The 23,558-nt window shown below is 35.5% G+C and overlaps 2 protein-coding genes across 2 annotated transcripts in view; one reads left to right on the top strand and one right to left on the bottom strand.

Moving 5' to 3' along the window:
- LOC113237617 (peroxisomal acyl-coenzyme A oxidase 3) overlaps positions 1 to 1,349 on the bottom strand; it is a 51,005-nt gene extending 49,656 nt beyond the window's left edge. The window contains exons 1-2 of the mRNA XM_026474215.1: positions 1,243 to 1,349; positions 906 to 1,035 (exon numbers count right to left, since the gene is read on the bottom strand). Coding sequence (XP_026330000.1) covers positions 906 to 1,034 — 129 coding nt within the window. The 5' untranslated portion in view covers position 1,035; positions 1,243 to 1,349. The remainder of the gene's footprint in view (positions 1 to 905; positions 1,036 to 1,242) is intronic.
- A 3,547-nt stretch (positions 1,350 to 4,896) lies between these two features.
- The window catches only part of LOC113237176 (protein outspread), a 474,205-nt gene continuing 455,543 nt past the window's right edge, over positions 4,897 to 23,558 (top strand). Inside the window, exon 1 of the mRNA XM_026473494.1 lies at positions 4,897 to 5,356. Coding sequence (XP_026329279.1) covers positions 5,240 to 5,356 — 117 coding nt within the window. The 5' untranslated portion in view covers positions 4,897 to 5,239. The remainder of the gene's footprint in view (positions 5,357 to 23,558) is intronic.

Genomic DNA, 23,558 nt, shown 5'->3' with positions numbered 1-23,558 from the left:
CAAGTTTCTTAATAGTTGCTGTAATTGTATATTTTTTCCTTACAAGATCCATGATCTCAAGTTGAAATATCAGAAGAAAAACAAAAACTACATACACTATGTGAGAATTTTAACTTGCAACAATTGTTTTGGAATGTTCTCTAGTTCCAAATTACTAAAGTTGTTAAGAAACTGTTCAATTTTATATTGTGACCAATTTTTCAAGAATCCATAATAAATGCCCAAAAAGTCCAAAATTACAAGCAGAACATTTTTATAAAGTATTTGCTCAACTTACCAACTGTAACATATTACTATATAGAACTAGCCAAAACTATACTTGTCCAAAAATCAAAACAATATAGGTAGTCATTTTTGTACATACAACAACAAAAATTTTCTTCTAAGCACTACAATGCATTAAAATGATGTTAGTTACACATGAAAAATATATAAAACAAAATACAATACAAAACAAAATACAATACAAAAATTCCAGAATATCTGAGGAAGGTTTTATCCACTCTATGTGTGAAGTTTAGACAAATTTACTCAGCCAATTCTGATGTCCGGCTGATGAATGAGATATTTTAATAAGTACTTTTTTTATTAGTAATGTAGTTCAACTTAAAAAAGGTGATATAGATTGATATAATTTGAATTTTATTATATTAATAATATTTAAATATATTTGTAATAGACAACCAAAGTTACGAAATTTTTACAGCAACTAGATATCAAACCAGCTGCAACTTTTCTTTTCAGTATTGATGTGACAAAAAATACGTCCAAAAAAAATTGCCAAGCCTTGCTGAAGGTTGCTCGAATCACACGATCTTTACCAAGGTTTCCATGAGCAAACTGGAAACATACTTTTAAGATAAAATTAAAATAAACTTCTTTAAAATGAGTTTTAGTAGATTTACCTTGAGTTTCAAAAAATCGATATCTCCCTCCAAAGCCAACTTTAGCCGCTTCCAGTCGAATGAGGCGCTACTTCTATATACATCCAGGGGCCCGCTCGGGAGATCCGGCAAAAAAGACAGGTCCTCCATGCTAAAATAATAAACCTCTTTATAACCTCACCACGCCTCTGTGCGAATAATTATGAGCTAACCAGCATTTTTAATAGAAACGATGACTAATCCGCTGCCGAAAAGTAGCGCTACAAATATCACATTCAAATTATATTACACATTAATTGAATTTTTATTGGAACACGATGAACTGTGAAGGTTGTTCGAGCTTCCCATAACCCCTCACCTTGGAATTGAAAGAGACTGCGGTGGAACCACTACCGGACGTAAAGGTAGACTGTTTTGTCCCTTTTCAGCCGAGACTGATATTCAGAGGCGAACTTGCGCGGGGAAATCGGTTGACAAAGCAGCGGCAACGTCACATGCGAATCACCCAACAGCCGCTGTCAATGCCACAGGAATGACAGATGGATTAAATATGTCGATGATTAAATACTCCATTTGGATTGGTTAATAAATATTTCACGATGGCAACATTTCCCAAGTTGACAGTTTGTTCGGATATTCTATTAATGGCACTATGTATTTGTGAGAAAATTATGAGTGAATAAACATTACAGTCAACTACTCCATATTACAATAGTTCAAATTACATACGGCACTGAAATAAAAGAAGCGAATGGTTCTTATATACAGTTTCTTATATATATATTAATAAAGTGACCATTACCAAGGTTATTGTGTTGCTTACCAAGTTCGTAGGATGAAAATAATATGGACATGAAAGTTTAAATAGATTGGTTAATGGCACGGACTTATATATTTCAAAAACTGGATCGCGCACTTCGATATACCAATATTATAAACTTGCTCCTAATTGGGTTATATTAAGGTTTATTGTAAGTAAAAGTAAAAAACCGAAACACGTAAGAAAGCCGGAAGTAGTGGTCTGTCCTTGACTAACAAGTTGCCAACGCTAAATAAAATCATCTTAGGTAGTATCTATTAACTTTTTTAAATTTTGCTTAAATAAAGTGAGCTTAAAGGTAATGTGCTTTTACTGTAATATTTTCAAAATGCGTTTAAGGTCGAAATAGAATAGAAGTATAGGATGCTTAGAGCATAATGGTATGTGTTTCTTATAAAGCAAGATCACAAGCACAAGGGCAAAAAATGATTGAAGCCACATGGTTCTCAGGATTCGCTCTGGGCCTTTTGGAGGGATAAGTGTCGTTTTAATTTTGACTTTCATTTATTTTGTGAAATCTAATTTAAAGTGGAATAGGATAGTGCTATTGTGCAGTAATCGAAGATTAAAACGCGAAATTACACGAATCTCGAAATAAAACACCCGTATGGGCCCGTTCTAAGAAATCCCGAGTCAATCCAAGCACGCCACCTCAAATTGCCTATCCTCTTTGTGGCGGCCATATTTACAGAAACATAATTAAACCAAGCCAAAATTATTAATAAAAAAAAATTATGCTTCTCACATGTAATAACTTTTTTGACGAAGCAAGATTTTCAGAAGTGTAATTAATGGATTATACTGATGATCGGCAGAAAAAAATTACTAAAAACGTTTACTTATTGAATTCCACTGAAGACGATAATATACCACTGAAGACGAGGCAGCATGGTCTCTGACCTTAGCCTGTCCTTTTTGGACGAACAGAACAAAAAAAAAATGTAATAACTTTTATGAGAGAAGAATAAACAAGTTGTAAAAATAATGTAGGATTCAGATTTAAGTCTTTTAAGTATTTTTAGTTCTGAGAGGATTCGAAATAAAAAATGTAAATAAGTGACGCTATAGCAATTTTTAAAAATCGTACAAATGTGAAAAGGTCTAAAAATGCACGATTTTTTAAAATACATATTGTATTTAAAATGTCTTTACTACCCTCTGCTATGTTTACTTGCAACATTATAATAATATCACTGTCCATTTTTTTCCTGTGCATAAGATTCAGTAATACAACACATTTATTTATACAACACATTAGTGAAATAAAATTAAAAAAAATCCCAATTTTTTGCTTTTTTAAAATGTCAATATTTCCTAATAATTTCTAAGGTAAAATTTCCTTATAATTAGTAAATAATAGTCTGTTCTTCAAGCGACTGGCGCCGCCACGTCAGGCGCCGTCGTGTCTGGCCCTCATGCGACTTCAAATCGACGCAAACGCAAACAAATTGCAGTCGTCGTTGCTTAACAATGTACTCCTATCAGGAATATTACGAGATGGTTCGTGTTTATATCGAAAGTGGTTGGAGTCTTCACGAAGTTCAGCTCTTGGCTTGGAGGATCAGTACAGTGGCCTCCCAGGTCACCTGTTCTCACTCCATATGATTTTTTTATGGGGCGAAGTTAAACGTCGAGTGTAACGTGAACGAAATCCAAAGCCGTGACGAACTTAATTCATCCATTATCGGATTTGACGCTTTAAAAAGTGATTGTGCAGTGCTGCGGAAATTACATTGCGGAGGAACATCATTAAAGGCGCTAGATAGTCTTTACAGCGTAATGGACTAATTTTGAGCAGTCTCACAAGCCATTCATTAAGAAAAAAAAACATTTTGAGCAATTATTGAAGTATTGCTGACTTAAGTAAGTTTTTGATTTTTAATTTTTTTTTATTGTGGCACTCTTATAGGGAGGCCTATGCTCAGCATTGCAGCAGATAATGAATGACGATGGTTACGAGAGATAATTGTACATAAGTTCATTGCAAATTTTTAAATATACCTGAATACAGTAGTACCTACTTGTGATGTAACAATTTCCTCTTGTTTTAACAAAAACTTGTATTTTCACGATTCTAAGCTCGTAAAAAGTATGAAGGAGAAATTGCAATTAAATTTATTACCAACAAATAAAATAAAATACCAAACAATCACGGCAATTAAATTACCTGGTTCTACCGGGCATCGAATCTGAGGCCTCATCATCGCGCTTTCGGCTACCGAGGTCGACAATACGTAAACTCGCGCGCTGACTCCGCCCACTGATTGTTGCTATGGCAACGGCGTCTATTATTATCGGGTGTCAGTATTATTCACAATTTACCGGAAAACTTTGAGACGTTATAATTATTTATTTGTCAAGTATTTGAAATTGAAACAAAACCCGAACATGTATTTTTTATTTCCATTGTACAGTATACTCTTTTAAAATGGTCAGTGGTTTTTTATCACTCCTGTATGTATTTCTCCACAAACATCACATTTTCTGGTTGGAACCTAAACTAGTTTATCCTGTGCCGGTATAAGTCTAAGCCTCCACCTATGTAAAATACGTAAATAACGTAAATTATTCTTTATCAAATACCTAAGCACAACAACATTACATTCACACAAAATTGAGTATATGGTAACGCTACAACTCCTCTTAAGTTTGTCGATTTATCCAAAAAAATAATTTTTTTAAAAACATTTTTTTTAAAAACAGTTACAATATTATTGTGTTATGTACGACCGACTTCCACATTTTCTTTAATATAATTACTATTGTGTTCGCAATCAGTCCGCGATAGAATATCCGAACGTTAAGACTCCGTAATATTTGATTTCAGCTCCCTCTACATATTTTAGCGCAAACTACGTCGAAATGCATTTACTACACTTGCCCATGCGTCGGTTCGGTTGTAGGAAGCTACTCTTGCATATTTCTGAGCGTCTAGCAAGCTCGCTCAATAGATGGCAGTGTATGTTTTACGATGGGTGCTGCGTAATTAATGAAAAGGGTAACAAGGACAGATTTATGTAAGTATCGCGCGTTAGAGTAAGAGAATCTACGGTCACTACTACAGGTGTACCGTCACAACTACATGGACAAGTTAAGTTGCAGACACATAAACAAGAAAAGAGAAGTTGTAAAACAACAACTCTGTTCGCTGCTTTTCTATCAGATGTAAAATGGACGGGCGGTCGTGTCGCTGCGCGCTCGCGAACTCCGCGTGTTCGTTGTAATGTCGATGTTTATTGTTTTAAATTTTTGACGTGTACACGAATATTGTTTACGCGATTGTTCGACTGCTTCGGTGTTTGGTTGCCGAAGGAGATTGTGTTAGTGCATGTGTTTTTGTATGACGTTAGCTCTCGGTTCACTTGCAGTGATTTCGCTGATAGCTCACTCACCGGTGGATGAGCGCGTGATAAACTACGTGTTCGGTTTTTAAAAAATAGGCGAGATAATCGTCTAGTGTGGGGTGTTTTACAGTAGCAACATGCTGTGTACGGTGACATAGTGAACGTTTTACTGACCCTGACCTCTGACAATCATGTCTGGGCGATCGGATTGCAGGAAATTTGCACCTAACATCTTCAATAAGAGCAAGTGCACTAATTGCTTCCGTCAGAAGGAGGAGCACAGTGCCGAAGCTTTGGAATCTAATCGGGTAAGTGGGAATGGCCCCTTCAAAAGTAAAATTGGAATGCCGAACACGTTTTTTCTAATCAACAAAACACGAATTAAATATTTGCGTGTAGGTGTATTTCGTGTGTTGGTGGAGTATGTGCATGTGAGCGTGGGCTGACCACTCTTCAGGTGTTGATCTAACGGATTTCATCTCAACGTATAAAAATACTACCTATATATTAAGTAGTAAGCTATGCGTTGTGGAGCATATTATTGAACACACACGTGTTTGTAGGTAGTTTCACATAGGGAAGCGTGTTTTATAAAATCTCACGAGTCTTTCCTTATATTATTTGTTCTAAAATTTCTAACGTTCTTAATAATAAAAATTGGAACTAAGTATGCTAATAAAAATTTACAAAACCTTTTAATTCTGTTTCGCAATCACTATGTGTGATTTTTTTTGATTATTCGGTTGCAATTAGATTGCCAAATGTCGACTCGCGATAAATTAATGTGCATTTAGAATACTGTATTATCGCTATCACAGATTAATATAATACGTGTTCTATCACGCTAACACAGTTTCATAAAATAATAATAGGCATTAGGTATATCAATAAACTTTCACTAATAAACTTTACTTAAACTAATAAACTTTCGCTATCGTTTCCGTGATTTAAGTCGTATTATTTATCCAGTAAATTTATATGTCTCGAAATTATACATAACTAACATATTCACAGGAGTTTTGTATCATTTTAAATACACGTTGTTGTATAAAGCTCAGTTAAATAGACATGCTTTCTTTTATTAAGTAGTTTTCCAAAACGCACAACTAACTATGAACCATGAACCTAAGCTAAATGTAAATATATGAGGGGCATAAAAGTGATTAACTTTTGACTATTTCCAATATTACATTTTTTTTCAAAATTAGCATCTCTCTTTTGTTTATTAAGTACGTTTCGTTTCGCAAGGACAGCGTCGGAAGAAGAAAGCTAAATGTTTAAAAATTAGCGACAGACTAAAGTCTCTCAAAAACAAATATAATAAATGCGTTTCCTTTGTTCGATATGGAATAGAAAAAATAGCCATAGTCGTCTTTTCAATCGGAAAATACTTAGAGGTAGATTACTGTTCAGCCACCCCTCGTATGTATGAATAAAAACAAGTGACATTTTCATCACACTTGCTCGTAAACAGTGTCATGACATGCAGGCAAAATCGACAACGTTCTAAGTTATGCCCACGGGCTTTTTCATTACATTATCGCCATATGGATTTTTCACGCCAAGATTTATTACTTCAAGAAGAAAAAGTTTCTTGAACTGCACGTTTATTTCGCATAAACTTGATGTATAAAAAAAAACTAAACATTTGTAATCTAATTAAATTTTACTAAATTAATTTTGTGAATTCAAATTAAGCAGTATTTTTAGAATTTGGAAATGATTTATTTTATATCAATATACTACATTGTGGCTGCATGCGTCTGTGCCTTAAAAAAACATTTTATTTCGAGTTGTATTATCTATGGAAGAATAGCTGGCAATCTGTTTAAAAAAAAACAAAAACCATTTGCAAAATCCGTAAATGTTGTGTTGTGAAGCGATATTTATACATACAAGAAATAAATTATGTGTAATAATATTGTGAAAAACATTGTATGTAGCATGGGTGGTAAAAATTACAATCCTCGAGTAGAACAAATTCAGGTTAATAATTTCTTACCGCCCGTAATACACAATGTACTATTATTCCTCATTGATAATATTCCTCTAACAGGTTTACCAAATTTAAAAAAGGAACGCGTCGGTTACAATCAATTTTAAACGGCGAGCGTAGGTGCCAACTATATATTATATCATTTCATTAAATGGATTCGTAAATATTGTAAGATTTTACTATTGACTTAACCCTCTCGATAGATACTATGCGATATATGTATATCCCTATCAATGTAAGTATATCCTGCGTACCAGGATGCTGCGCGTGAGTCGGTTGACATAGCCAACGAGTCTAATATGGCGTTTTATGTGCCTCGTCGCCAAATGTAGAATACTGATGGTCTATTCTCAGTAGAAAAACAGCTTAGTACCTTTATAGGACTGTTTTTTTTCCTATAATTTACTGCCTGGTGACAGGGTCTTGAGGAAATTCCGCATAAATTCCGAATAGTTAGTAGCGTAAAGATTAAGATAAAATTGGTAGACTTTACATAACAACGCGGTAACAACTCGAGTGTTCTCAAAGTTCATCAAAATTATGAATAACGAACTTTATTAATTACATTTTGTAAACAGCTTTTCACTTATTCAAACCGAAATTCCTAAGTTTACAATAATCTTTTCGATTGTCAATTGTGACTCATCACTTCTAAAGAAAACAAATAGGATAAGCAGAACGTAATAAACCATGATTGAACGCCCTTATAAGTTTCCGCGAAGTTTGTCAAACCGGACTAGTTTATATCACTTTTATAAGTACTCTAGTGTTATAGCCTCCGGTTTTATCACGGCGCCAGCAATGATTGACTAAGTTACTACTTTCTATTGTATCTATTAACACCCACTAGCTTTCTACGATATTATCCAATAATTACATACCTCGATCGCTATAGATGCTATAAAATTTACTTTAGTGTAACGATCATGGAAATTTATACATACTTTAAACTCTTACAAGGAAAGCGAGTTGATTATGGCTACAACTTACTGCTAGAAGAAATAATTAACTGTCCACTAATGAGGAACATTGCCGATTTCTTTTAATGGGTGTGGTCTCACAGTTGGAGCAACCGAAGTTCATTAACACGTTTATTTCAATTTATGTACAATCGAAAGCACATTCAATTCATATTTAACGCTTTAATTTAACGCCATAATCTAAAGTGCAACGCCGAGTGTGTCGTCGACACTGTTCTTACAGCTTTTTTATTGTCTCTGCTACGCTGCTTTCCTTATCATAACTAACGTAATCAAAAATATTAGCGAAATTGAGTTGTCTGAACAAAATTGGGGAGCATAATATTAGTAAATAAATATGGATGTTAACAAAAATTACAGAAACTGACAAAAATTAAAGTTGGCGTAGTGTAGGAGGTCTCGATCTCTAAAGTTACTAAAATGTAAATGAATTATTTTTCTATATGCTCCCATTCAAGTCATCTTTATTAAAAATAAATAGTCGCTTTTAAGTTTTACGCAATATGATACAAAACGTAACAGACGTATCATATTAAACTCACTATCACAATGTAATGTCCATAACGTAAAACTTTCAAAGATAACATGCACTCTTTAATGTTTCCTTTAAATACAACTAAGGCATCTGATAGTATTATGCCAAAAAAAAAGCTTCTTACACTTACTATATAGAATTGCAAAAACTAAGTAACATTGCAAAGTTTCTTTTTTTTAAGTCGTTGGGCGAAGTCAGCCGTTGAAAGTGATCCCACGATTAGAATTCAATGGTGCTTTTTCACTCTTTTACCTGTTTCTTATACAGCTTTAATACATCGATTAATATTGCAGATAGTGCTCCGAGAGAATACTTAATTGTTGCTTATATTAATTCGCTAACTGATTTTTAAATATCTTTTTATCTGTATATTCTACGTTAATAGTGCCTCGTAGATTTGTTTTGCTAACATTTAAATAACTAGCTGAATAATTTCCCTAAAATTAAAACTGTTCAAGTGTTGCTCAACAACGGAACGATTTTACACTTATCTATCAGTAATTTGCTCTTTCTTTGCTTCTGATATACGCCGTTTCCATAACGAATGCGTGAAATTGTCTACAGCTATGCTTCGTTTAGTCTACGTTCTTTTTTGCTTCCTATGTCTTATACTTCTCCGGTACATTTTGCTTACTGTTTAGTGCTAGGGCTTGCTTTTGCTTTAATCCTGTTACTTCTTGCGTTGCAATACTTAATTTCTCAGGTTTGTGTTCCATCGTATCATCAACTAACCATATCCTGCAAATCGATAAAGTTCGCAGCTCAATCGTCTGCTTTGTTTCAAGTAAGTAATAACATTTATGTTATTCGTTTTGAACAAGAAAGTTGAGAAAGTCGCTAAATATTTTTTTTTGAGTTCCGTCAAACAAAATAAACAGAAGAATCGAGGTCGTTTTTACGCACGGTTGACTCGTGCATGATTCATTTTGCTTGACAATTTTAAAATAATCAGAAGTAGGTAGCACTTTTGTGTAATAAACCGTTATAAGTAAAATGTCGAGTGGAACCTGCCCGCTGGCCTGCGACACCAAATATAGTGCCGATTTAATCGGATATATCTTTCAATATGACATTGTAATGCACTAGTTACGAGCTCATATCTGACAGAAACTGGAAAATAATCTCTTGGCTTAAAAGCCGGGAAGGACTTTTGAATTACTTCAATAAACTTCAATTACGATTAAGATCGGAAGTGGAAAAGGTTTTTGTTATTAGGACCTACTTTTCTAATAAGTTTCTGATATTTCTTCCAATTTAGGCTTTAAAACATGGTATGGTCTCACGGTCACGCAGCTAATGATTGCAGGCGATAAAATGTTCTATCGACTACCGAATTCACGTTGGTTGGTTGTAAATACAAAATTGAGTTTGATACTAAGAATAAAGAAGGCAATAACACAATTACTAATCATTAGAACGTCGTAACATTAAAAATTCAAACATTTTTCGCAATTTATGTAAGAAGTTACACAATCTATCGACAAAACTGTCGACAACAGCTACATGACTATTTAAAATTTTATGAAAACTGGTAACTCTGCAATGTGTTTTTACTTCATCTTCAAAAAAGACGGACTATAGAATTTTACGAAACAAAGCAATAATTATCCGAGAAGATTAAACGAGACTTTTTTTTTAATTCATCGGCATGAATATGAGACGAATGAATGAGACTGATAAAAGCCTGTACACCTGCTTTAGTATACCGGCTTTTAATCAGATAATAAGTCCACCGTAGACACATGCTGATAATTTCGGTCTAAGCAAACATTACTCACTTACGCAGTTGAGGCACCTGTTATAACATTGTGAATACGATAAGTAACCCTGTTGAGGCCCGCGTGGCGCACTTTTATTGTTGTTTTGTAAATAATCGTACGAGAACAGTAGATGAATTAATATTGGGACCATAATTCTGAATGAAACTCATCATGAACGCATAACAAATGGTTAAGTGAGTCAATATTTGATATCTTAAAGAGATTTTTTTCTTCGGTATACTTTACTTCATATGGAGATAATACAAACAATAAGCTTGTCATTATAATTATGCAGAAATAACCCGTTTTGGCAACACGTGATACCATTTCAAAGCCAAGGCTTAACTCTTAAAACCATAACTATAATTCCGTTTGACAAATTGGCGCTCTTCAACTGTAAACCTATTTCCAACCGACAGAGGTGTTGTAAAATGCACAAAATAATTATAACTGGTTGAAGTGAGGTGCTATTCATAATAATACGGAAACGTCAAAGCCTCTAATGGCTTGGTTCGGACAATTATCTTGACAAATACTCCACTAACGAAGCAAACTGACGTACGCCATGTTGGATGCTCGTGCGCAATGTGACGTGCCGCGAATAGGAAGCTAACGATCGATACAATGAACGTTGACTTACATGCTTTTGTTAAATAGATGCTAATTTTTATAGTGAAAGTTTTTGCTTATTAAGCGAATGCATTCTGGTCATTGATCGTTTATGCATGGTATGCACGAAAGGAAGCATGGCCTGACTGTCCGAACTCAGTGACTTGTGGAGAAAATACGCAACCAAAGAAGCTAGACCCGAGCGCGTTGAATCGTAAATTGTGATCAAATAGATAAATGTAAGTAAATATATCCATTCATAGTGCCTCAGATGTAGAGAGCAAACGGTGATAAGAGTTCATTGAATAACAACAAGAGTAATAATGCAAACATACGCTTTGAAACATCATAAAATGTTCACATTGAACATAATAGTCTTTTGCTTAGGACAACGTTACGAACGTTAGGGTTTTCAAAATTCGCTGCATTTGCGCGTCTCGAGAAAAATACCGTGTCTCGGTGCGGTCTTGAAAATCCCGGGAAAAACGGGACTTTCGAGACTATTTCAAAAGTAGGTTTCCATATTTATAGGCTAGGCGTTTAAACAGTTAAAACATTATATTTAAATCAAGTTCTTTATTAACTGAAATCATAAAATGAAAAATTATTAACCTTTTGACCGCCACCGACAAAAACTATTGACGACAAGCCTTAATATAATTATAGTGATGTGACATGTTATGAATTTCCACCTTATGTAAATTCTCCTCAGAAGAAGATCATAACTGAACATAAAATGCAACTATGAGTCCAAACTTAACTAGAATATACGAAGACCACAATATATTAATATTTTAATATTTATTTATTAATTTCAATTGAAAAGTATTCATTGACGCTTTAAAGCGTCCACGGCGGTCAAAGGATTAAGGTAATTTTTTTCATTTTTCATTTAACAATAATAAAAAAAGTACTGTTGGTTTAGTAGATTTTTAATGAAGTAATTTAAGTCTCAAAAGTCTCGATATTCCCGAGACTGAAAACATCAGTCTCGAATCTCGAAAATGCCTAAAAATTGTCGAGACTTTCCGAGATTCCCTGAATGAAAACCCTAGTTCGTATATTTATATGTTCAATTGAAATACAATTTCTTCGGCTGGATTCGCACCCGGTACAATATAATGTTAATCCTTAAGTTATTTACAATGACATGAGCTGATAGCTTACGATAATAATATTCGTAATATACTGCAATGGAACCTAAAAGGAGTAAAATGTACTACATGGTAAACATGGTAAGGGACTATGATAAGAAAGATGATGAGCAAAAAACATATAGCAATTTTAAATTATTATCAAGAATAGATAATCCTCTCATTAGCATATTGGTGTCGTTAATTTTAACTTGACAATGTAATTATACAGGTGTACGTTTGTGACGCTAGCCTTTTATAAGTTAACACTAACAGCTACCTGTTTGTAATCATGGGCCAGAACTTTCGGTATTATAGAGCGTTTGCGCATTACGCATCGTATTAGTTCCGAATCCGAGAAATGACTGTCCGAAATGTCACAGGGATCATTTTTATATCTTGGTGTACAAGCGATATTCGTATTTTTAAATTTACCCTATTTTCAGTATTTTAAATGACGGGATAAAGTACATCCTATCGTGTAATACATTAGCGCATTATTTAGACTATATAGTATAGTGTATAAGTTTATTATTGGTAAGACCGTTATTTAATAGTAAATATCTTTGTTCTAGTAAAACAGTTTTACCCGTTTCTCCTCCGGTGACTCCCCGTAATATTGATTTGACAAACCTTTGAAGATATTACCTATGACCTTGATGATCGAAGAAATCTTACGAAGCTAAAGCATTTACAAGCTGATCACAAGATTTGTGACTCATAATCACTACAATTCCTATTTTCCCGCGTTACGTGCCGGCTGGCGTGTTTATTTCGCCATCTCTATTCAATACTAGCCGCACTCGTTCCTCATTAGTTAGTCGATTAAATTCTCATGACCGGCCGTATACCTTTGCACTTCGCGGTTTGCCTTAACCTGTATCATTCAGCTTCGTTAACACGGGCTTAACATGGAAATCAATAAGCTTTTTCCGCTTTCATACAGCACAGGTTTGCACACTTTTGTAGGTCACGCACACACACACACACGAATATTTGTTTAATAAAATTAACATTTTGTAGGAACTGGTTTGTAATGTTTTCGTTGTCAACCGGTGGCGCCGGCGCAACCACACTTTTGCGGTTAATGCGTGAGCACAAAATGCGCAAACGTTCATTTAGTACTTTGGCATACTTGTGTCTGGTTCGGGCGCCTCTAAAACTCAATTCAAACTGGACATTAACTGCAAGCTGTACCCGTTGACCCTCCGCGATGCCGTTTGTGTTTGCAATTAAACTAGCGATGGCCCCTAAATCTGTGCCAGCCATTAATTCTGAAAGTAAATCGCTACTTACTGTTTATTCACTGTCAACCAATTAACGACCGTCCAATTGGAGCGTACCTGCTAATTCGTGCTCCCAAACTAAACTCGAGTGTTCTAAAAGACGCCATAAATCTGCCCGACAAACACGCAGGCTTTACACAATGTAAATATTTATTCTATACTTAATACTTCATTGACAGCGTTAAGGTTGTATAAGTTCGGGTCGAGTCACCCAAAAAAATTTTTTGATCCGAGCTGCCGAGCAACAAAGACGTGGAGATGGAATAGTTAAATTAAAAAAAAAGAAAATAGGAGATGTTGCGTTCCGTTCCTACAAAGTTGGCCATTTAATGCGGAACTCTCGTGTAGTACCGCTGTGACCTTTCCTAGTGTGTGAATGTGGGAATGGCGGGGAAGTGGAGTTCAATTTAGAGTGGTTGGGCTAAACTTGTAGTGTAGCATAAAAAGGAGTGCGTGAGGAATGCGCCGGCGCGATCGCCAGGTGCAACGGCCGCGCGCCCCGCCCCCGACTGGCATTTTTGTGTACATGCACACCTAATACATGAGGCTACACCGTTTGAGAAACAATCTCGCCGCCAATTAACACTAAATTACAAATTTTGAACTTCATTGCTTAAAAGATATTGTCGATAATCAATAACATACTTATTGTACAGAGTTGTGTACTGGACAAAGATTAACCTATAAAATGGATCGCCTCAGGTTGCCGGTACCACTCATCAATTGCTTGGCAAATTATTTACACCACGCTATCTGACTTCGAATGCTGTCTGTGAACCGTTAACAATACAATGGGCTGCCAGCACTAAACAACAATATTATGTGGGTCGCAATCGCGGTACCAAACGCGACACCGGATAATGCGAACAATTAAAATGTACATTAACACCTACCCGAAACTGAGAATTGGGCGTACAACGTAACTCGATAGAGTGCTATCGTGTTTACGTCTTCATTGTAAGGCGACTAATTAGAAATTCACGCGTAACGTCCAGCTACAGGAGAGGAACGGTACTTCGTAACTTGATAGCTTTGGAATGTGTTGCCACAACGTTGACGTGTTTTATCTAAGTAGGTTGCAAACGGAAACGTGTTATTCAATATCTTGGGTGTAGAGGATATTTTTAAAACAAGTCAGGTCCCTGTAGTTTGGTAGGAAAATATCGTTTTCTCAAAAATGCTCGGAAATGCTTGCATAAAGGCCCATTTAGATGGAGAGAGTTTCTCGTCTCGAAGATACGATTATCGAAAGAATATAAAAAACTTTCCTCGTCCAAACATTCGCGATTATCGACCGTCCACGTGAGCGATAATCGCCTCGCTTTTGAATATTGAACGTCTCCGTGTAAACAGAACTTGAAAGCTAAAATCTTATTTCGAGTTTTTGTGCCAGCCAGTCCCTAACATGAGTGCAGTGCGCGAGGGTGTTTTGATTATCACTGCTTTTTCTAAGACAAGAATCAATGAAATGAGAACGAAAATAAATTTGGAGTTAACAAATGTTGTAAAATTTAAAAAAAAGTATAAAAAAAAATTTCTATACACTGCAATGAACTTAATATTGTCAGCAGTTCCAAATTTGAATGATTTTTGCGTCATTTTAGTATATCCATAGCCAATAACGCAGTAATCACTGAACTCGAATGGCAATTTTCACACTCAAAATATTTCGATTTGTACGATTATCGTATGAACTTGAGAAAATGTCATGTGTAAATGAAAAAGTTTAGACAAGTCGAAAACTCGTAAGCAAATATCTCCTTACTGCATATTTCTCTGTTTAAGTTGCTTGCGATAATCGCGTACGATTTTTCGTCGCGAAGCGTGCGATAAACTCTCTCCATCTAAATGGGCCTTAACTTTCAAAAAAGGGAACACGGAAAGTTTGTCATTTAAGGACCATGCAACTTCTTCCCGGCCAAGTCCTGCAAAGTATGAAAATCTAATAATGTCCTCTTCTCTAAACTTTTAAATCTACCTACTAATGAACTATGCAAACAGGCAAATGAAAAACTCATACAGCCAAATGCCCAGTGTTCATAATTACGAGAATTAAAAATACTTATTAGACCTGTACCGCTTACTTAAAAATAAAGAAAATGGCGGTAACATTTAAATTAAAGTGTTCTATTATTCTTTTGTTTTTTCGTCTTTTTTTGTATTTTGGTCACGAAAATGAGTGCTAGTGAGAAGAGCGATAACGAAAATACAGTAATAGATACTCATTCAATCACATCATCAGAAGTTCAGCAGGCTACTATTAGTGATGTGCCTGGAAAACAATAACATTTTCTTTTAACAATTGTCCTAACATGTCAAATATTACTTTTAATATTAATTAATATTTTTTTTACTTTTTCTATTATATATATTCCTTTCTTTAGTCTTTCATTATTTCCTCACATTGTTTGAGAAAAAATCTATACATGCCTCGGCGGGAACGATTGCTTGACTCGTATTTAATACAAGGCCTCGCTGTCCCTCGTCCTTGTAACTCATACTCGTGCAGCAATCCCTTACTTCCCGGCCTCTGCAATAATATACTATAATGTTCATCAACTACCTTCTAAAGAGGCTGGTTTGTCATTTCAATGCGAGCGAGTACTTTTCATGGTCACATTTTGTATAGCGGTCTATAAGCTCATTCTTGGTACAACCAAACTAATAGGCCGTAATTATATGCCTTTTATGTCCGTTACCTCTTTTATAGAGGATAATATTGAACTCACGATGTCCTCAAGATAAAGTTTCCAAACAACAGTTAATAGCCAATCTGTACGTACGTACTAGTAGATTATGAAGAGACGTAGCAAAGTTACAATCTCCGAAAATATTTCTTAAAATTTTCTTGCTTATACTCATTAAACAATGGTTAACGTGTACTGACAATCTCGAATACATTGTATATTGCGATAGACACTTTGAAAGAAAATTGTGATTGAACTTCGCCTGCTTATATAGATAAGTATGTATATATGTACGTGTCGGTATGTTGTAAAATTTAAACCGATGTTTACTGTAACGTCACCTACTCAAAATAAATAAATATTTGTATCTTTTATCTTTGTGGACAATGATGATTCGTAAACTATTACCTAACATTTTATCTTTTAACGTAAGTGTAGACGTAACTACCGTAGCTAATAATGTTCTCACGTGCACTGTAGATTGATTCAGGTGGTAATTGAAAAACAGAAGTAAATATTCCTTATTTGCTGAACGGCTAAGTGTCACGTTTATGGAAGTGAGGGCAATAAATAAACATCCGAAGTTAAATAATATCACCACATCACTAACTAAAAAGATTGCTCTAGAAAGACGAGTTAACTGCACCTCACTAACTCGAGTACAGATTCATTGTCATCCAATTGTCATGAACGCAGCGCACACGCATCAAACGGCCCATTCTCATACAGCCTAATGGCCGTCCTTTATCCAGGCTTTATATCCATTCTTTAACCGCGCTATTGCGTTACAAGATAGTAAATCTCTAACTATAATTTATACTACGAATTTAAGTTTACGAGACCCAGTGTCTACGGCCCGATGTCATGCAGCATATCAAATTCTAAAACCCGTTCTCACGAATGCACCTGTCAGATTAATTCTGGATACACGAGGACAAGGTATATAAATATAAAACTTTTTTTATAGAGCACAATAAACTATCATAAAACGAAGTTATTAAGAGTCTAATGTAACCGCGGATCTTGAGCAAGCGTGTTTATTTTGGCCTTTATGAAAGCTGTTACGCGTCTTTGTAAGGAACGACATCATTGCTTCTATTTGACCTGTGAGTTATGCGTTTTTCGATGCGTTTAATGTCGGCTTAGTCATTACGGATGTTATATTTAAATTGACTAACATAACCATAAAAGAACGATTTACTGGGGAATTAATAAAAATACACCGATTATCGCTTCATAAGTTGAATATTTCCAAGTTTGGAGTAAAATAATTACAAGTGGAAAGACTTGCGACATCTTTTTTCCATTCGGAATGGTCGCATTCACATCTGATTATCCACGTTCAAGTGTTTCTCCATTTAAAAATAACTTAACACGCTATAAAAATAACTTCACAGCAACATGTAATGACTCTAGTATTTATTTCTCGTATTATCAGGGAAAATGCTTCACAAAGCAACAACAAAATGTATACATATTCATCTGGATAGCAGATAGCGGCTGCGATTAAAGGAGAATCTCTAATTAAAACATTTAAGAACGTACAACTTGTTTCATTTTTTTGATTGGAAAACATTTTTAACATTTGCATACACAAATGAGAACATTGCATTTGCAATACTACGTGTGTTTAATTGCGTATATTTTATATCTGAACAAGTTTATGTGCCGATAATGTCAAGCATTCTCCTTGTTGCTAAATATGACCCGTGTCGTTGTGACTTGTTGAGAATCAAAACCGCGAAAAATCAGACGCCTAATTCGGCTTGGAGAGAAATAGCAAAACATCGTCTAAGAAAATTAAAACCTCGGTCAACAATTAACCTAATCAGGTACTAAGAACCCGTATGTACATAATATAGTATTTATATAAATAACAGGTATATATATCCATGTGTTTAGACTCAGGTCGGTCACTGGACATGAAATTAAACTTGCAGCGCTAATTGTCTAGGACTTGAAGTACTAATATTCTCGTGTCATTTGCAGTACGATCTGACATTCTCATCGCAGAGGCGTCCGGTTTGATGCGCCTGCGTCGCGACCGAGCCAAACGCATACCGTTAAATTATGCGACCAATAAAATACTAGTCGGCCGCGTATGGTAATTCAGTAATTGCGTGTTTATCCGTGACCACCGCGTTTAACCGCAAAATGTTCACCTGCGAAGCGGAATCGTTTATCCAAATAATTACATACCGATTACCACAGCTCTTTTTCGTAGACAAAATAAGCAGTTGCATATAGATGCAACGAAAAGTATTCCCTATGCACTACATCGCGTAATTCAATTATGCCCAATAATAAGGTACTTGTTGCTTGCATTTAACGGTCGAAGCAATTGGGATAAGTATAAAACGTTCTTTTTATTAAAATTATTCATGATTCGACAAGTCAATGCCGTCGAAAAAAATAAAGGTCTGCGATTAAAAGTTGTTGAGCAACGTTTGTGATGCAAACGATACGAAACGCTAGTAACAGATAATCGGGGAGACGCGACGCCGGCGCAGGCGCGGTGCCGAAGAGCGGACACACTCGTTTCGAAATTGAATTAACCGGGTGTAAAGCGTAGTTTCGCAATAAAATAGATGAAAATTATATACAATTAATCGTGTAGCAGCAGCAACGGGGCGAGCGAGAACCATCCTCCCGGCGCCGGGCCCCAGTACCGCCTTAGAGGAGTCCACCTATGAGAATGTTTAATTAAGCAGTAATTTACTGCTAACTGGAATATTGAATGGAGTTAGTTTAACTTTATTCCCACTGTGGCCCCGGGCGGCTCGTTGGCAGCCGTTCGTCCGTACATAATCTCAGGCTGTGGGTGATTGATGCGGATTGCGGACTAGACGGCCGGAATAAAAGAGGAAGTTTTTACTATTTATTCATCTCTCATACACATCGAGTATGAGAGCAATAGCGGCACTTTTACTTGTCTTTCCATACGCAATTTAAGTACAAAATTGCCAGGCATTAACATCGGACATTGTTAAATGGCGACCATCTCTACATTAATTCTCATTTTCCTTGGAATAGGTTGTAAAAACAGGACTTTATGCGCTATCTTGCGCCGATGCCGTCGTAAAGATGCTAACAGACGCATAACTCCCAACTATTGGATTTGGTTTGCCAGTATAGCGACTCATTATAACGTTTCATTTATGCACAGACAAGAATAATTAAGATATCTCTTAGTGCACTTACAGGGCTGACGATTTACAACATTTACAAACTATTACATTCACTCTAGCGTTTCGTCAAAGTGCTTATTAACATGGCGTGGCGTAATTAACATCTTCTCTTGTGCCTTTAACAGCTGGTCTCAATACTAAAATGTCTAAACAATCCACTTACGGTTGCATGTTTCCTTTAAGCGTTTCAAGTTGCATTATTATTGCAAGTTTTGAACGCTTGTATTGAGAAACACGTTGGTTATTTTGTCGATTGTTAAGTCGAGTTCGCGGGAACGTTTGCCATTGTTTCGGTTCGCGAAATGTTTGGCGTTTGGATGCTTCGGGATCGGATGACGAAATCACCTGTCACTACAATTGTGTTCAGATCATTCATGGCGACGTGTAAACATGTTTTTCATTGTTTCGTCGGAATGCATCATTTATTTTCGACGGTGATGTGTCGGGTTTCGGTCTCATTTCGTTGTCATCACATGTTGGTATTGCTGTAATCGTAACGATTGTTTCAATGTTTTCAATCCGGTGACAGATCGCATTACTCATCAAGAACTACGATATGAGCTCTCATACTTGTAGCAGTGGGTGATATCATCCATTGAGTGTATACATACATATAGTCTACAGGGTATTCAATTGATAGTTAAATTGACAGTTGTGTCCTAGCATTGTATTAAATTATTCTACGAAATTGTGATTGATTGTTACTGCATAATCTTTTTAATCTGTATTTCTGTTATTCTTTACCTTTCATTTGCTTTGATGGATGAAGTATTTATTTTTGAACGTCTGGATATTTAATTCTTAGGGACGTACCTAATTGTTGAATCTGTGTCGTGCACAGATCGCAGTATGGCAACTGATTTGAATTCAGCTATTCCAAGACATATGTTGTGGTGCAACTGCGAATACGCGTGTCCCACGGAACAATCGCCTGTTCTAAGCGTGTACGCATGTAACCTCACACATAGTGCAATTGATTGCACCAGTATGTTATGGCTATTGTAATATCTTTATCAATCGTGTGTCTCTGGTTGATTTGAGACAAGTTGAAGAATCAAACTTTCTTCTTTGTTCATGGATGTTAGTAGAAATACCACAACGTAAAATATTTTTTCTAGTATAATAATATTAACATTCGAGACTATCACATGGATCATCCGATCATGGATGTACGTGTACTGGATGTATGTATGTATGAGTACTAAAGCAATAAGTTAACTCCGGGGCACTATCTAGCTAGAGCATCCAGACCAGAAACAAATTAGAAACATTCATTCATTACTTAAGTAGCCCACAATGATAACCGCTGGGCCACCGAGGTCGTCATGCTTCCTTACTTGTTTGCTCCGAAGCCTCAATGACCTTAAGAGTGGCCTTAAATTCTTAAATAGTCAGAGCTTCTAAAATTCAACGTTTCCTACTAACTATTATTCTATTCTTGATAGATGCATGTCTTGGATGTTTTTAACTTTATCCAAACATTTTGATAATACAAATTTGTGGGTCCAAACTTAGCTTTCTATCTTCTCTTAGTATATGTCGCCTGCGTGCTGTAGCATGCGAGAAATTAGCATACTCGCAGGACGCCGTGCCCACGCGCACCGCAATCCATCATATTTGCTGGTGTGTGCGTAAATGCAGCCACTTTGCTAACCAATATGTGATATTATCTACTGAAAGAGTCCTCTGTTTTCGATTTTAAGTTATCGCTAAATAGAGAAGCTTATCAGTTTAAAAGAAAATTCACCATAATCATACCAAAATGCATAATGTTAGATGACGCGCTTGTTACTGTTCATGTTAGTGATTAAGAAACATAAACTGAAGTCAAAGTCAAACAATCTTCATTTAAGTTACACTTGAAATCGTCATATTGATTAAATTCTACTGATTATTCGTAAGGCAGACTCCCCTGAGAAGAATGAGCAAGAAACGCTAGGGTTGGTCTTTGTAAATATGCATTTATTAATTTAAACATCTTAGAGCTACAGATGGAGTGAGCAGACCTTACGAATTTGTTCGTTGAATGTGTTTGTTATAGATCTTAGCACTGCGGTTTTTCGGCTTTTACTGAGTGTCTATACCTAAACTTCAAGTGATACAAGTGAAGTGATCAAAAAGTAAAACAAAACATGATCCATTTTTTTACAATTACAAAATGTGTACAAAATCTTTCTACCAAATATACTTCTATATATGCGACCGGAGTAAAGTAATTCGAGTCATCCGAAGAACAGGGTCCGGTGTAATTACATAGCGAAAAGAGAATAAATACTTAATTTCGTTATTCAAAGTAAGGCCTATGTAAAGGTGTTTTGAGAATTTATATATCATATTTCGTTTCGGAAATATAAAATCGAACAACAGTCGATCTGCCATCCACAGCGAAGAAGTACGAACGAAATGTACTATACATATCCTGAAAACAAGTAGTCTTGCACATAGATCTTTGTTCTACGGATGAGTCGAATTGATAATAGCGTATCTAAAGTATAGAACAAAATACAATACAATATTAAATACAAAGATCGAACTCTTACAAATAATTCCTTCGATTGGATTCGGACCAACGTCTTCCAGCAAACCGTGACAGACGCTATGCCAACTAAACCACGTAACGAACCAGCGGACTTCACGAATTTTCCAATGTGCTTGTTGTAGATTTTAGAGCATCTGTAAGAAACCCATTTTTTCACTCAGCCAGGTGTCTTTGCAGCTACTAGCAGCTGATTAGAGATGTCGATTTAATACAGTATTTTACAAACATTGTGACATTCAATAAACTTAAAAATGATAATACAATAATTTCGGTATTCCAGTAGGAGGATTAACCATTCTATGCATTATTCTATGTGTATTATTACATCATGAAAGTTAGGTGACTGTCTGTTTCGATCTCTGTGTTCATACAATAATCAGAAAGCAATTGTTAGGTGTACGAACTTACGTTTCATTCAAGAATAATGAATGAATGAAATTTATTTGCTTAAAATAAATATATACATAATAGAACAGTACTCATATTTTACCGCTATCGGCATGCGAATCTATGGATGTCAACATTTTGGCAGCTAAACAATTCTAAAGCAAGTCCTATCATGCATAAAGATAATATATTATAATAGTAAGTTATTGCCATGTCATGAAGATGTCAAAAAATATAAATACATTTCTTATCAAATAAGTGGTCAAATTTATTGAGAATTATATGTAAAGAAGTCATTAATTGAATAGATTTTTTTTCTCTCTTAGCCATGACATCAGCTGACGTTTAAATAGAAGATTATTATTTATCATTTTTATATCAGAGGGTAAAGCATTATATATCCTCACACACATGGCGACGCACTGTTTCTGGTAGTAACTTAGTTTAGTATAACTATTACAAACCACCGTCGAACCCCTTACATATATTGTGAATGTCTCGCGGTTTTTTAAAAATTTATTATTATTTTTTACAAAATTGGATATTTCAAAGGTGTAAATACAAGGCAGCGGCAAGATGTTAAGATACTTAAATAACGGTCTACAAGATTCTCACATTGGCCGTACGCATTTTTTGTGTGCTGTAAATAATTTACTTACTTCTGTTGAATTTCCCCAAATCACAGGTCCGTATCGAAGTAAGGATGCAACGTAACCATGAAAGGCCTCTAGAGTCGTAGACATAGCGGACGTATCTCGCAACCTTCTCAAAACATAAACATAACAATGAAGATATAATAATAAAAAAATATCTTCTATCTCTCTATCTAGTTTTATTGCTATCAATAATTGTAACGTGCACTCGAAAATCTGTAACACGCGATCAAGTGTTTCCATTGTAAGGTAATCGTCGCGTCATGTATTCGCTGTTACATTATTTGTAAATTTTTGGGGAAGTATGATGCGGGAAATTTGAAACGTACAAGTCGCGTAATGGACGCAAGATATTGTTTCTGGGGACCTACTTTCGAAGCACGAAATCCATACTTACGACCGTTTAACCACTTTATACATTCTTAGTCTTTTCGGAGTCAGAAGTACATTCAAGTTTGATTAATTTTAAATTATGTTGTTTCTTCACCGTTGACCAACGGCCATTCCTCATTGTTGGGTATCTACATCATTTTACAAATGCACCTAAGCACTTTTTTGTTTTATTTTGCCATAACATGTTATTGGCACTGTAACGGTATTCCAAATGAAATAAGCGATAGCGTGACAATCATAGTGCACAATAAGGTATTAGAACTTAAGTAACACCCTTTGTTAGAAAGAAAAGGAAAAAATATAATGATGCTTTTAACCAATCAAATATCCGAGGAGTGGCACCTGATTGCTTAATTACTGAACA

Source organism: Hyposmocoma kahamanoa, unplaced genomic scaffold (assembly GCF_003589595.1).
Source record: "Hyposmocoma kahamanoa isolate Upper Pololo Valley unplaced genomic scaffold, ASM358959v1 93, whole genome shotgun sequence".
NCBI lineage: Eukaryota > Metazoa > Arthropoda > Insecta > Lepidoptera > Cosmopterigidae > Hyposmocoma > Hyposmocoma kahamanoa.
This window is presented reverse-complemented; position numbering and strand designations above follow the sequence as displayed.